We start from the raw sequence: 13,710 nt of genomic DNA, 5'->3' as shown, positions 1-13,710 counted from the left end.
CAGCAAGACTTGTGACCTGTTGCCACAAGAAAAGGGCAACCAGTGAAGAACAAACACCCCATATTTATGTTTATTTATTTTCCCTTTTGTACTTTAACTATTTGTATATAATATGAGATTTGAAATGTCTTTATTATTTTGGAGTGTAATTTTTACAGTTCATTTTGATTGTCTATTTCACTTTTGTTTATTATCTACTTCACTTGCTTTCCCATGCCAATAAAGCCCTACAATTGAAATGTAATTGAAATTGAGAGAGAGAGAGAGAGAGAGAGAGAGAGAGAGAGAGAGAGAGAGAGAGAGAGAGAGAGAGAGAGAAGAGATAGAGATAGAGATAGAGATAGAGATAGAGATAGAGAGAGAGAGAGAGAGAGAGAGAGAGAGAGAGAGACAGAGACAGAGACAGAGACAGAGAGAGAGAGAGAGAGAGAGAGAGAATGAGAGAGAGAGAGTTTGACCAGGCTTTAGTTATAAAGTTTGGTAGAGGAGCGTCTAGGCATGGAAGGAAGCCATACCATAAAAAAGGCAATTCAATTCAGTATTCTTTTTTCAGTTCTTTCCCAATGTCTGATATGAGCAATTTCACTATTATCTCAAATCCTGGGTCACTGAATATTATTATTTACCTCAAATCAAAGATCCAAACATTGTGCGTGTTTGTTTTCAGAACAGTGGATTTGTTACCTTAAATGTAAATTGATTGATTGATTGATGGATTGATGGACTGACTGACTGATTGATTGATTGGTGGATTGATTGACTGCATACCTCAAACCTCTGGTTCTGGACCTTCTTGCCCTTCTTGTTCCAGACTATGTTGGGCGGGGGGTCTCCAGTGGCCTGACAGACGAAGGAGGCCACCCCTCCCTGCACCCCGGTCTGGTCCTCTGGGGTCCGTGTGAACTTTGGTGGCGCTGCAGAAGAAAGAAAAACACAAAAGGGTTAGATTAGATAAACAACAACAACAACAACAAGAGGGTTAGATTAGATACACAACAACAACAACAGGGTTAGGTTAGATACACAACAACAACAACAACAGGGTTAGGTTAGATACACAACAACAACAACAACAGGGTTAGATTAGATACACAAGAACAACAACAACAACAGGGTTAGGTTAGCTACACAACAACAACAGGGTTAGGTTAGATACACAACAACAACAACAACAACAGGGTTAGGTTAGATACATAACAACAACAACAACAGGGTTAGATTAGATACACAAGAACAACAACAACAGGGTTAGGTTAGATACATAACAACAACAACAACAGGGTTAGGTTAGCTACACAACAACAACAGGGTTAGGTTAGATACACAACAACAACAACAACAGGGTTAGGTTAGATACATAACAACAACAACAACAGGGTTAGATTAGATACACAAGAACAACAACAACAACACCAGGGTTAGGTTAGCTACACAACAACAACAGGGTTAGGTTAGCTACACAACAACAACAACAGGGTTAGGTTAGATAAACACCAACAACAACAACAAGAGGGTTAGGTTAGATACACAAGAACAACAACAACAACAGGGTTAGGTTAGCTACACAACAACAACAACAACAGGGTTAGATTAGATAAACACCAACAACAACAACAACAGGGTTAGGTTAGCTACACAACAACAACAACAACAGGGTTAGATTAGATAAACACCAACAACAACAACAACAGGGTTAGGTTAGATACACAACAACAACAACAACAACAACGACACAACAGGGTTAGGTTAGAGGGAGCTACACAACAACAACAACATCAACAACAACATGGTTAGGCTAGAAAGAGCTACACAACAACAACAACAACAACAGGGTTAGGTTAGAAAGAGCTACACAACAACAACAACAACAACAACGACACCATGGTTAGGTTTGAAGGAGATACACAACAACAACAAGGTTAGGCTAGAAAGAGCTACACAACAACAACAACAACAACAGGGTTAGGTTAGAAAGAGCTACACAACAACAACAACAACAACAACGACACCATGGTTAGGTTTGAAGGAGATACACAACAACAACAACAACAACAATAACAGCATCAAGGAGAGAGAGATACTGCTGTACACAGTGCTGCCAGAAGAGCCGTGTTTTTTTGTGTGGAGGGATGTGTATGTCTGTTGAGTGTGTCTGCTTTGTGTGTGTCTGTGTGTGTATTTTGTGCGTGCTTTGTGTGTGTGTGTGTGTGTGTGTGTGTGTGTGTGCTGTGTGTGTGTGTACTGTGTGTGTATTCTGTGTATTCCATGTTTTTCCTCTGTCCCCATATCAGAAAAGGAGCTTAATATATTACTTTTTTTCTCGGTCATAAAGGATTTATAAAGACTTACTCCTGACACGCCCACTAATACCAGGCATTTCTAGCGTTGTTACCAATATCATAACCACCCACACACACGCACACACACACACACACACACACACACACACACACACACACACACACACACACACACACACACACACACACACACACACACACACACACACACACACACACGGTCCAACAGCACCGTGGATTGTGACATCATGACATGAAAGATTCCACCGGTCGTGCGTCAGTCATGGAACACAGGAACGTCAGCGAGAGCTCTGGTTAATGGTGTTCCCATTCCGACCCAGCAGAAAATCCCTACTTAAGGGCTTACAGACCGCCTGGCCGACAAAGAGAAAGAAATTGCTTTTTGCCGTTTAAAAGAAGAGCGAGAGAGAGCGAGAGAGAGAGAGAGAGAGAGAGAGAGAGAGAGAGAGAGAGAGAGAGAGAGAGAGAGAGAGAGAGAGAGAGAAAGAGAGCGGGAAAGGGTGAAGAGGGACAGAGGGAGAGAGTTAGTGGGACAGGGAGAAGGGAAAGGAGGGGGAGAGAAGGAGATGGTGAGGAAGGATACAGAGAGAGGAAGAGGGGAGAGAGAGAGAGAACTGACAGACCAGCGGTAATACCAAATATGGACAATGCGTACCGAGCTACACCCTCACCTTCCTCACCCACAATACCTGAATGAAGTGCGTGCATCTGTGTGTGTGTGTGTGTGTGTGTGTGTGTGTGTGTGTGTGTGGAGGAGCGGGGGAATCTCTGCTTTAATCCGTGTACTAATCTCTCAACCACAAAACAAATGAAAAGTGTAAAGCCAGCCATGCTAAAAGGCTTCTGACGTACAGTGGCTTGCGAAAGTATTCACCCCCCTTGGCATTTGTCCTATTTTGTTGCCTTACAACCTGGAATTAAAATTGATTTTTTGGGGGGTTTGTATCATTTGATTTACACAACATGCCTACCACTTTGAAGATGCAAAATATTTTTTTGTTGTGAAACTTGAGCGTGCATAACTATTCACCCCCTTAAAGTCAATACTTTATAGAGCCACCTTTTGCAGTAATTACAGCTGCAAGTCTCTTGGGGTATGTCTCTATAAGCTTGGCACATCTAGCCACTGGGATTTTTGCCCTTTCTTCAAGGCAAAACTGCTCCAGCTCCTTCAAGTTGGATGGGTTCAGCTGGAGTACAGCAATCTTTAAGTCATACCACAGATTCTCAATTGGATTGTGGTCTGGGCTTTGACTAGGCCATTCCAAGTCATTTAAATGTTTCCCTTTAAACCACTCGAGTGTTGCTTTAGCAGTATGCTTAGGGTCATTGTCCTGCTGGAAGGTGAACCTCCGTCCCAGTCTCAAATCTCTGGAAGACTGAAACAGGTTTCCCTCAAGAATTTCCCCGTATTTAGCGCCATCCATCATTCCTTCAATTCTGACTAGTTTCCTAGTCCCTGCCAATGAAAAATATCCCCACAGCATGATGCTGCCACCACCATGCTTCACTGTGGGGATGGTGTTCTTGGGGTGATGAGAGGTGTTGGGTTTGAGCCAGACGTAGCGTAGTGTAGTGTCTTCCTTGATGGCTAAAAAGCTCAATTTTAGTCTCCGACATGGCTTTTGGCAAACACCAAACATGTTTGCTTATTTTTTTCTTTAAGCAATGGCTTTTTTTCTGGCCACTCTTCCGTAAAGCCCAGCTCTGTGGAGTGTACGGCTTAAAGTGGTCCTATGGACAGATACTCCAATCTCCGCTGTGGAGCTTTGCAGCTCCTTCAGGGTTATCTTTGGTCTCTTTGTTTCCTCTCTGATTAATGCCCTCCTTGCCTGGTCCATGAGTTTTGGTGGGTGGACCTCTCTTGGCAGGTTTGTTGTGGTGCCATATTCTTTCCATTTTCTTATAATGGATTTAATGGTGCTCCGTGGGATGTTCAAAGTTTCTGATATTTTTTTATAACCCAACCCTGATCTGTACTTCTCCACAACTTTGTCCCTGACCTGTTTGGAGAGCTCCTTGGTCTTCATGGTGCCGCTTGCTTGGTGGTGCCCCTTGCTTAGTGGTGTTGCAGACTCTGGGGCCTTTCAGAACAGGTGTATATATACTGAGGTGTATAATCATGTGGCACTTAGATTGCACACAGGTGGACTTTATTTAACTAATTATGTGACTTATGAAGGTAATTGGTTGCACCAGATCTTATTTAGGGGCTTCGTAGCAAAGGAGGTGAATACATATGTATGCACCACTTTTCCGTTATACATTTTTTAGAATTTCTTTAAACAAGTTATTTTTTTCATTTCACTTCACCAATTTGGACTATTTTTGTTTATGTCCATTACATGAAATCCAAATAAAAATCCATTTAAATTACAGGTTGTAATGCAACAAAATAGGAAAAACGCCAAGGGGGATGAATAATTTTGCAAGGCACTGTATCTCTCTCTCTACCTGTCTCTCTTTCTCCATCCCTCCGTCTCTCCAATTTTGACTATTTTGTGTAGCTCCACCAGTCCTACCAGTCTTATGAAGACAAAAATCTCTTCCCAACTATTTTGCAATCTATATGGGACGGCTGTCAATCCTTTGGTCCTTAAATTAAACTGGTATACTTTTTTATTTATCACAGTTTTCTTTAACCAATTATGTTCTTTAATGCAAGGCCGACATACAAGTTCCTTACATTTTCCCCCCTCCACTTTCCTCTTCCACGTTTGCGGTAATGCTGCAATTATTTGGTTGTAATTTTGGGTAGAGCAGACATTTCCATATGTTTTTGTTAGCTGCATGTGCGACATAACTCCACTAGTCCTACTGATGATATCATTTACGAAGATTATACCTTTTTAAAACATTCTTTCAAAAAATAATGTTTTTTTTATCAATTAGTATATTTGAGTTTAACCACAATATTTGTTGCATTATTTGTTCTGTCGTTTCTGGAGGATTAAATAGAAATTGTAACCAACTTTCTATTGCTTGTTTTAGAAATAGTGATATTTGTGAGATTATTTCCTTTTCAAATAACTGAAAGTGAGAGGTTGTAATCTGAATAAAGGGAAAAAGGCCATTCTTGAACATGGGGTGAGACAATCTTACTAATTTGCTAGAGAACCAGTTTGGATTTAAGTATAACTTTTGTATGACTGAAGCTTTTAGTAATGCTTTAATATTTAATAATTTCTGTCCTCTGAATTCATATTAATTATATAAATAGGCCCGTTTAATTTTGTCTGGGCTTGCCGTTCAAAATAAAATTGAATATTTTTTTCATTTCTGCAGCATTAGTAAAGATGTGATCAATACAAGTTTATGATTTCATTCCTGTGCTGTTTGTAAATACCCTGGTATGTAGTCCATGCCGCTCTGTCATTGCTTGTCCATATATGTATATATTCTTAAATTCCATTCCTTACTAGATTTGTGTGTATTGGGTATATGTTGTGAAATTGTTAGATATTCCTTGTTAGATATTACTGCACTGTCGGAGCTAGAAGCACAAGCATTTCGCTACACACGCAATAACGTCTGCTAAACACGTGTATGTGACAAATAAAATTTGATTTGATTTGATCTGACTGATAACCTGAACCAGGTTGCCGGCATCACTCTCTCCTCTTTCATTAATCTATTATCTGTCTCTCTCTTCTCCTCCCATCTCTCTCCCCTCTTTCATTAATCTATTCTCTCTCTCTCTTCTCCTCCCATCTCTCTATTTCCCTTTCATTCATCTCATCCCTTAATCTCTATGTACCCCTCTATCTTTTCTCCCCCTCACTCCGTTTCTCTCCCCCTCTCGACACATGCAATCTTCCTCCCCCTTCTCTGTCCCCTCTATATCCTTTCTTCCCCTCCTCCTTTCTCTCCACCTCTCATCTTCCCCTTCTTTCTCAGGGGTGTTATATAAGTCTTGGTGTCACATTTGCTGAATTAATGAGAGGAGGGGAGCTCCCTTTCATATACTCCATTCTCTCTCTCTCTCTCTCTCTCTCTCTCTCTCTCTCTCTCTCTCTCTCTCTCTCTCTCTCTCTCTCTCTCTCTCTCTCTCTCTCTCTCTCTCTCTCTCTCTCTCTCTACCTCTTCTGTATGCTCCACACAATCTATTGTTCACCTTCTCTCTCTGCACCCCAATCTCCCTATCTCCATTTTATCTCTCTGTCTCTCTCTCTCTCTCTCTCTCTCTGCCCTTTCCTCTCCTCCTGGGGTATTATGGACTGATGATTAATGAATAACAGTAAGAGAGAGAGATTAGGTCCTGTATCTCCTAACCCTAGGAGATAACACCAGAGAACAGACAGAACAAAATGAGATGAGAGGTCCTTAGTTTCTGGACATTACACAGACTTAGAGTGTTAGAATAGACAGGTCCTCAAGTCTTCTTGGGTATGACGCTACAAGCATGGCACATCTGTATTTGGGGAGTTTCTCCCATTCAATCTCTGTCAGGTTGGATGGGGAGTGTCGCTGCACAGCTATTTTCAGGTCTCTCCAGCTCAATTGGTAGAGCACGGCGCTTGTAACGCCAGGGTAGTGGGTTCGATCCCCGGGACCACCCATATGTAGAAATGTATGCACACATGACTGTAAGTCGCTTTGGATAAAAGCGTCTGCTAAATGGCATATTATTATTATTATTATTATGTTCGATCGGGTTCAAGTCCAGGCTCTGGCTGGGCCACTGTAGGACATTCAGAGACTTGTCCCGAAGCCACTCTTGCGTTGTCTTGGCTGTGTGCTTAGGGTCGTTGTCCTGTTGGAAGGTGAACCTTCGCCCCAGTCTGAGGTCTTGAGCGCTCTGGAGCAGGTTCATCAAGGATCTCTCTGTACTTTGCTCCGTTCATCTTTCCCTCGATCCTGACCAGTCTCCCAGTCCCTGCTGCTGAAAAACATCCTCACAGCATGATGCTGCCACCACCATGCTTCACCGTAGGGATGGTGCCAGGTTTCCTCCAGACGTGACACTTGGCATTCAGGCCAAAGAGTTCAATCTTGGTCAGACCAGAGAATCTTGTTTCTCATGGTCTGAGAGTCCTTTAGATTCCCTTTGGCAAACTTCAAGCGGGCTGTCATGTGCCTTTTTACTGAGGAGTGGCTTCCGTCTGGCCACTCTACTATAAATGGCCTGATTGGTGGAGTGCTGCTGAGAAGGTTCTACCATCTCCACAGAGGAACTCTGGAGCTCTGTCAGAGTGACCATCAGGTTCTTGGTCACCTCCCTGACAAAGGCCCTTCTCCCCCGATTGCTCAGTTTGGCCAGGAGGCCAGCTCTTGGAAGAGTCTTGGTGGCTCCAAACTTCTTCCATTTAAGAATGATGGAGGCCACTGTGTTCTTGGGGACCTTCAATGCTGCAGAAATGTTTTGGTACCCTTCCCCAGATCTGTGCCTCGACAATCCTGTCTCAGAGCTCTACGGACAATTCCTTCGACCTCATGGCTTGGCTTTTGCTCTGATATGCACTGTCAACTGTGGGACCTTATATAGACAGGTGTGTGCCTTTCCAAATCATGTCCAATCAATTGAATTTACCACAGGTGGACTCCAATCAAGTTGTAGAAACATCTCAAGGATGATCAATGGAAACAGGATGCACCTGAGCTCAATTTTGAGTCTCATAGCAAAGTGTCTGAATACTTATGTAAATAAGGTATTTCTGTTTTATTTTTTTATAAATTTGCAAACATAAAAAGAAAAAAACGTTTTCGCTTTGTCATTATGGAATAGCGTGTGTAGATTAATGAGGACATTTTTCTATTTAATCAATTTTAGAATAAGGCTGTAACGTAACAAAATGTGGAAAAAGTCGAGGGGTCTGAATACCTTCCGAATGCACTGTACAGTAGTGGGATGTATATTGTAGAATACTGCGGTATACTGTATATCATGGGATGTATATTGTAGTATACTGCAGTATACTGTATATAGTGGGATGTATATTGTAGTATACTGCAGTATACTGTATATAGTGGGATGTATATTGTAGAATACTGCAGTATACTATATATATAGTGGGATGTATATTGTAGAATACTGCAGTATACTGTATATCGTGGGATGTATATTGTAGTATACTGCAGTATACTGTATATCGTGGGATGTATGTTGTAGAATACTGCAGTATACTATATATATATCGTGGGATGTATATTGTAGAATACTGCAGTATACTGTATATCGTGGGATGTATATTGTAGTATACTGCAGTATAATGTATATCGTGGGATGTATGTTGTAGAATACTGCAGTATACTGTATATAGTGGGATGTATATTGTAGTATACTGTATATAGTGGGATGTATATTGTAGAATATTGCAGTATACTGTATATAGTGGGATGTATATTGTAGTATACTGTATATAGTCGGATGTATATTGTAGGATACTGTATATAGTGGGATGTATATTGTAGAATATTGCATGATACTGTATATAGTGGAATCTACATTGCAGATGGCAGGGAATACAGTTTATCCAGAGGTTAGGTAAAAACAGACAGATGTTAGAGCTAACAGTGAGGCACACACACACACACACTGACACGCACACACACACACACACACACACACACACACACACACACGCACACACACTGACACGCACACACACACACAGCTAGGCTATTTATGGTCGGTCTCAGGTTACAGTATCCCACCTCCATATTGAGAGAGAATAAATGTCTATTGAACCTCCCCTCTGGATCAATAACAGCCCAGAGAGAGAGAGAGAGAGAGAGAGAGAGAGAGAGAGAGAGAGAGAGAGAGAGAGAGAGAGAGAGAGAGAGAGAGAGAGAGAGAGAGAGAGAGAGAGAAAGAGAGAGAGAGAGAGAGTAAGAGACACACATAGAAATGATCATTGTCAATATGAGCGCAGAGTCATGTTGAACACATTGAGAAATGAGGCCGATCCCAGTATTGGGTTCAGTTCAGTCTTCCTACTGGGTATAGTCCTACTGATCTACTATGCACGTGTGTGTTTGTGTGTAGGCCTATAGCTACTAATCTACTGTATGTGGCGGCCTTGCTTCAGACAACACATCACTTCAACCACATCAGCCTCAAACAAGGCAAATTAGGAGCAAATGAACAACTAATGAGGTTCATAATCATATTCGAACCGCTCAGATTATGGTTGAGATGAGATTCATCAGCAGCTAGTACTTGAACAACTTAGAGAAGGCTTCTGTTATGTAGTCTAGATAGTGTTATACTCTATATATCTCTAAGGTCTAATTTGGCCAGGTCTCCCTTGTAAAATAAAGGCTAAATATTCATAAAATAAGATCTGTTTCTGCTTCAGCACCACCCATCCATTGTTTCCATCCCTTTCCATCCATAGTCTTGAAACACCATCTATCCAGGGACTCAGACACACAGCTACTCTCCAGTACAATACGCCAAGAAGCAGATCAACAGTGACATCATCTAACATCTAATGATTCGATAACACCTAAAAATATAAAAACGCACATTACTTCCGCCAATTCTCCTGCCTGTCCAATTAGTGTGCCACTTAGCGCTTGACGTAGCCTAGCTCCGTAATGCCTGAGGTTTGGCCCGCATTGAATTAATCAGAGTTAATTTGTTTGAAACAAAAGGGACAGGCATTCATTAATCAAATAATGAAATAGAGGATTCTTTGTACACCGGCCATCATTACTAACACATGGGTTAGCCGCTGGCTCCATCGCTTAATAGGTCAGACCCAGGCTTCCCAATTGAACGGAATGTTTTTCTTCCTTCAGCGCTAGTCAGGGCCCATTACTTTCGGGTGGGTGAGCGGCTAAGCTAAAGCTAAGCTAACGCTAACCGGGCCCCCATTACTCGTGGATGGGTGCACACGCTAAGCTAATGCTAAGCTGACGCTAAGTCATGTTGCATTAGTTGCGGATGGGAGCACTGCAATGCTAAGCTCTAATAGCTTCCTCCTGCTGCCTCTCAGGGCACAATGGGCTAGTTGAGCAGGCAGAGAACAGATAGAACCCAGAGAGAGGTTCACATCCCGTGGCCTACATTTACATTTACGTCATTTAGCATCACACTAGCTGTTATATAGTTAGGCTTGCGTCACAAATGGCACCCTATTTCCTACATAGTGCACTACTGCTCTATGGGCCCTGGTCAAAAGTAGTGAACTATGTAGGGAATAAAGGGCCATTTGGAACGCAACCCTACTCTAACCCCCCTTGTTTTTATCATTAGCATTAATGGCTAATGAAGGAAAATCCCCTATTCAAGTATTCATGTCCTTGTGAGGTTATTGTATTAGAAGTGTTCTAGATACATGATTACTGCATTCCAAGGGAGAATCTCATGGGATGTAGTTCACAGGTTCTAATGTGTTCCCATGCAGAACAAATATCTGTCAAAATAAGAGGTTAAGTACCGTAGGCCTATATCATGTTTTCAGGGTTGATGGGGTTGATCATGTCATACTAGTATAGTTGACTCATGGAGAGTAATTCAGAGGGTTGATCATGTGACAACTTAACCGTCCAGTTGTTTCTGTCATAACCGTAACCCTATCCCAAACTTAACCGTCGAAATTTGACGTTCCTGAAACGTGGACAAACGTCGGAATCTGAAGTCAAATTGGTAAAAGGTGAGATCTTGTTGAGGGATCGGTCAAGTTTGGGATTGGGTTACAGTATGGAATCTTTCCTGAGACTGGGCTTCATGCTTTCTTAGTGGGCATTTATGATCCCCTCTGTGGACCAGTGTGTGTGTGTGTGTGTGTGTGTGTGTGTGGTGTGTGTGTGTGTGTGGTGTGTGTGTGTGTGTGTGTGTGTGTGTGTGTGTGTGTGTGTGTGTGTGTGTGTGTGTGTGTGTGTGTGTGGTGTGTGTGTGTGTGTGTGTGTGTGTGTGTGTGTGTGTGTGTGTGTGTGTGTGTGTGTGTGTGTGTGTGTGTGGTGTGTGTGTGTGTGTGTGTGTGTGTGTGTGTGTGTGTGTGTGTGTGTGTGTGTGTGTGTGTGTGTGTGTGTGTGTGTGTGTGGTGTGTGTGTGTGTGTGTGTGTGTGTGTGTGTGTGTGTGTGTGTGTGTTAACAGCGGTGGTCATATGTAATATCACAGCAGATGCGTGGAAGGTGACATATACACACACACGTTATGCATTATGAAGGCAGATGTGTGAGAAGTGACTGTGAGGACAGGAGAGGCACACTGAGGTCGACATACACCGTTTTGATTACATACAATCCTCAGATTACAGTGTGTCTTTGTGTGTGTGTGTGTGTGTGTGTGCACGTGTGTGTGTGTGTGTGTGTGTGTGTGTGTGTGGGTGATTACATGTGTCATGAGAACAGATCCTTGCTTATCCTACAGATGAGATTTGATTCACCCAGAGTTGTTCCTTGTTGGGTCACATGATCAGGAAAATCTCCCATTTGTCTTTTTACATACATATTTATATTTCTTGTCATGTCACATGGCCAGGACACATGACTCTGACCCTGCTTCTCACAGCAGGAAAATAGTCCTGCAGCAACAGGAAATTTGAATTATTATGTGGATTATAATAAATATCAATATTTGTAGGGGTTGATACATTTTTCGTTAGGGCAAATCAAGTCCGACATTTTTTAATGGAAATTACAAACTTTAGAAGCCTTTTTAAACCACTAAATACACTACAATTTAGCCTTAAGCTGACAATAGCCATGACAATATTGGAAGTCGTTGATATATCTACAGGCTAAGATACATGGGTTAAGCTAAACACTATACACTATACACACACTAAACTAAACTAAACTAAACTACATAAAGTGGGGGTTAATCTAGTGCAGCTTTACTTACTTGTGAAGCTAAAACCACTGCAGCTGTCCAGCTCAGAACATCAGCTATAAGACACAAGACCAGAGCAGCTAAAACCACTGCTGCTGTCCAGCTCAGAACATCATCTATAAGGACAAGACCAGAGCAGCTAAAACCACTGCTGCTGTCCAGCTCAGAACATCATCTATAAGGACAAGACCAGAGCAGCTAAAACCACTGCTGCTGTCCAGCTCAGAACATCATCTATAAGACACAAGACCAGAGCAGCTAGAACCACTGCTGCTGTCCAGCTCAGAACATCATCTATAAGGACAAGACCAGAGCAGCTAAAACCACTGCTGCTGTCCAGCTCAGAACATCATCTATAAGGACAAGACCAGAGCAGCTAAAACCACTGCTGCTGTCCAGCTCAGAACATCATCTATAAGGACAAGACCAGAGCAGCTAAAACCACTGCTGCTGTCCAGCTCAGAACATCATCTATAAGACACAAGACCAGAGCAGCTAAAACCACTGCTGCTGTCCAGCTCAGAACATCATCTATAAGGACAAGACCAGAGCAGCTAGAACCACTGCTGCTGTCCAGCTCAGAACATCATCTATAAGGACAAGACCAGAGCAGCTAAAACCACTGCTGCTGTCCAGCTCAGAACATCATCTATAAGACACAAGACCAGAGCAGCTAAAACCACTGCTGCTGTCCAGCTCAGAACATCATCTATAAGGACAAGACCAGAGCAGACAAAAAATGACAGTTTGATCGATTTGTTAACTTTGTAACACAACAAAATGTTGTGCTTACAGCACCTGGTATTCCCAGGCGGTCTCTCTTCCCAGTACTAACCAGGCCCAACCCTGAACAGGCGTGTTCATGGTGTTATGTGGCCACAAGTCTATTTTATTTTTACCCCATTTTCTCCCTGAATTAGGTCCCTTGGCTCATCTTTGCAACTCCTCAGTGGGCTCGGGAGAGGCGAATGTCGAGTCATGCGTCCTCTGAAACATGACCCGCCTGGCTGCCTACTTCTTATGACACCGCTTGACCCGGATGTCAGCCGCACCAACGTGTCGGAGGAAACACCGTTCGACTGACGTCCGGTGTCAGCTTGCAGGCGCCCGGCCATGCCAGAAACATTCCCTAGAGCACGATGAGCCAAGGAAAGTGCCACCGGGCCAAACCCTCCCCTACCCCGAATGGCGCTGGGTCAACTGTGCGCCGGCCTATAGGGCTCCAGGTCACGGCCCGGTTGGGATCGAACCCCAGGCTGTAGTGGCGCCTCAGCACTGCGGGTGTGAATACTTTCTGAAGGCATATACGTAAGCCTTATGAAGCCTTGTGAAGCCTTATGAAGCCTTATGAAGCTTTAAGACTTGTAAGATATAATGGGTCCTTTCAGTTCTATATGCTCTATTAGATAATTAGATTGCTCTATTAGATTTACTATTAGATTGGTCGTTCCACCAAACCATTACCTTTTGCATCCCTTTGATAGTACAAATTGTGCACCAATATGGCATTTAAAAGCCTGTTATATTAAATGAAGTGCGCATAGAAAATTCTATAAGTATTTTTAATATGAATAAAGCTAGTGCCAAACATTAGCATTTTGACATGT

The 13,710-nt window shown here is 42.5% G+C and overlaps 1 protein-coding gene across 1 annotated transcript in view; it reads right to left on the bottom strand.

The window, feature by feature from the left end:
- LOC121551701 (receptor-type tyrosine-protein phosphatase delta) overlaps window positions 1-13,710 on the bottom strand; it is a 237,095-nt gene that overhangs the window by 105,011 nt on the left and 118,374 nt on the right. The window contains 1 exon segment of the mRNA XM_045214471.1: window positions 769-914. Coding sequence (XP_045070406.1) covers window positions 769-914 — 146 coding nt within the window.

Source organism: Coregonus clupeaformis, unplaced genomic scaffold, assembly GCF_020615455.1.
Source record: "Coregonus clupeaformis isolate EN_2021a unplaced genomic scaffold, ASM2061545v1 scaf0261, whole genome shotgun sequence".
Classification (NCBI taxonomy): Eukaryota; Metazoa; Chordata; class Actinopteri; order Salmoniformes; family Salmonidae; genus Coregonus; species Coregonus clupeaformis.
The sequence above is the reverse complement of the archived record's forward strand: the minus strand, read 5'-3'. Positions and strand labels throughout refer to the sequence as shown.